This window comes from Saprolegnia diclina (genome assembly GCF_000281045.1).
Source record: "Saprolegnia diclina VS20 unplaced genomic scaffold supercont1.13, whole genome shotgun sequence".
Classification (NCBI taxonomy): domain Eukaryota; phylum Oomycota; class Saprolegniomycetes; order Saprolegniales; family Saprolegniaceae; genus Saprolegnia; species Saprolegnia diclina.
In genome coordinates, this window is record NW_008246080.1 from 545,651 (window position 1) to 547,318 (window position 1,668).

General features: G+C 58.0%; 1 protein-coding gene across 1 annotated transcript; it reads right to left on the reverse strand.

Annotated features, from left to right (window-relative positions):
• Positions 1-465: 465 nt before the first annotated feature.
• SDRG_05154 (hypothetical protein) lies at positions 466-1,353 on the reverse strand (the record flags this gene model as incomplete). The annotated part of the gene is made up of 1 exon (XM_008610853.1): positions 466-1,353. One exon carries the CDS (start codon positions 1,351-1,353, stop codon positions 466-468), a length of 888 nt encoding a protein of 295 aa, XP_008609075.1.
• Between the last annotated feature and the right edge of the window lie 315 nt (positions 1,354-1,668).

Below are 1,668 nucleotides of genomic sequence, written 5' to 3' on the forward strand. Positions count from 1 at the left end.
CAGCATGCCAAGCTCACGCTTGCCGACAAGAAGCGGCAGAAGGAGCTTCGCCGCGAGAAGCTCAAGCTCGCCTTCAACAACAAGAGCACGCCGGCCGTCGCGCCATCGAGCACTATCTCAGCCCAAGCCTCGCGGGACGCATCCGCTTTCTTGTCCAGTCTCTTGTAAGCCTCTAAACTAATTTGCACCTGCGACGACTTCTCATGCTCAATCTCGACACAGATCGTCGATCATTGTCATCCTATTCCATGTCAACCTCATGGTCCAGGAGGAGCTAGCCTTCTCGCCGAGCGATTATTATGCGATGCTGCATTGGGGCTTGCCGCTTGTGCGTAGTACTAGGCTTCGAGCGCAACTCCATTTGTAGACTAGGCGCCTAATGTTGTTGTTGTCACCTCAGTCTTCGTCCAAAGGGTTTGAGATTTGAGTGAAACAATTAGAGAAGGTGAAGCGAAGCTAGTTGCACTAGAACGGAGGCGGGTTGCGGTCGTGACGGCCCCGAAGCTCGACCCACGCGCGTCGTAGGATCGGGTTCAAATCAAGGACCAACTCGGCGGGAAAGCGCCCGGGAAGGGCCGTGTCGTCTGGCAGCGCCAAGAGCCGTCGACTATCCATTCGCACGCGCGTAGCGGCTGTGATCGGAATCGGGTTGACGAGGTCAGGGGCTGGCCCTTCAAGCTGGTTGTTGGTGATCGAGAAAAGCTTGTACTGGCGTACGCTCATGTCGGGCGGGACGAAGACGCAGAGGACATAGCGAATGCCCGGAAAGGCGCAGTATCGCAGCATCTTAGCGTTCATACTTCGCCAGCCTTGATTGATGCCGACCTCGACCTTGAGCGTATGGAACTCGGGCCAGTGGAGGTCGAGGGGCCAGTCGGGAAAGATGGCGTCGGTCTCCATCGCGGGACCGTAGCTGAGGTCAGGCACGAGCTTCGGTAGCTTCCTTGCCGCTGGCTCGTTGGTCGTGTCGACGTACACGTCGCGGTGCGATTCGAGAACTCGATGCTCCGTCCCCGTGACCTCCGGCCTCGTGGCCTCCTTGATCGCGTCGTCGATGCCATCCGCAATGCTGCCGTGAAGTCCACCGCTCATCTCGATGAGGAATATCGAGTTGTCTCGAAACTCAAAGTGGCGCGATTTCATCTCTTCCTCTTCCGACTCGACGTAGCGATCCCAGTCGGCCTCGGTCGCAGAGCAAACTCGGAAGCCGTCGTTGTCGATGACGTCGAGGGTGGCCTGCGCGGCATCCCAGTCCAGAGCCTCAATCGCTCGGTTGATGGCACCCACTGGGTCGACTGAATCACGTGCGATCGTCTCGGGGTTCGTTGTCGCCGCAGTTGGAGGCATGACCATCTTGAGACCGATTCCACTCTGGCAACGTTGCTATCCGGATACAATCTCACTGCGATGTCTCGTGCAAGAGCGAGCGGTGGACGTTCTCTTTCTTGCTGCCTTGATGCGCAACGACAAGTGGTTTTCTCGCGTTCTCTCCAACCCCTACAGTAGCGCTCTAGTGGTAGCCACGACCCAGCGCTGTGCGAGATGGTGCACGATTGAACCGCCTTTCGAAAGCTCTCGCCAACGTTTCGGCTCGCACGATCGCCGGTAGCACATTCTTGGGCTCCACCTCCGCGTTCCGGCGTTCTAGTACGTTGAGTACACGGCCTC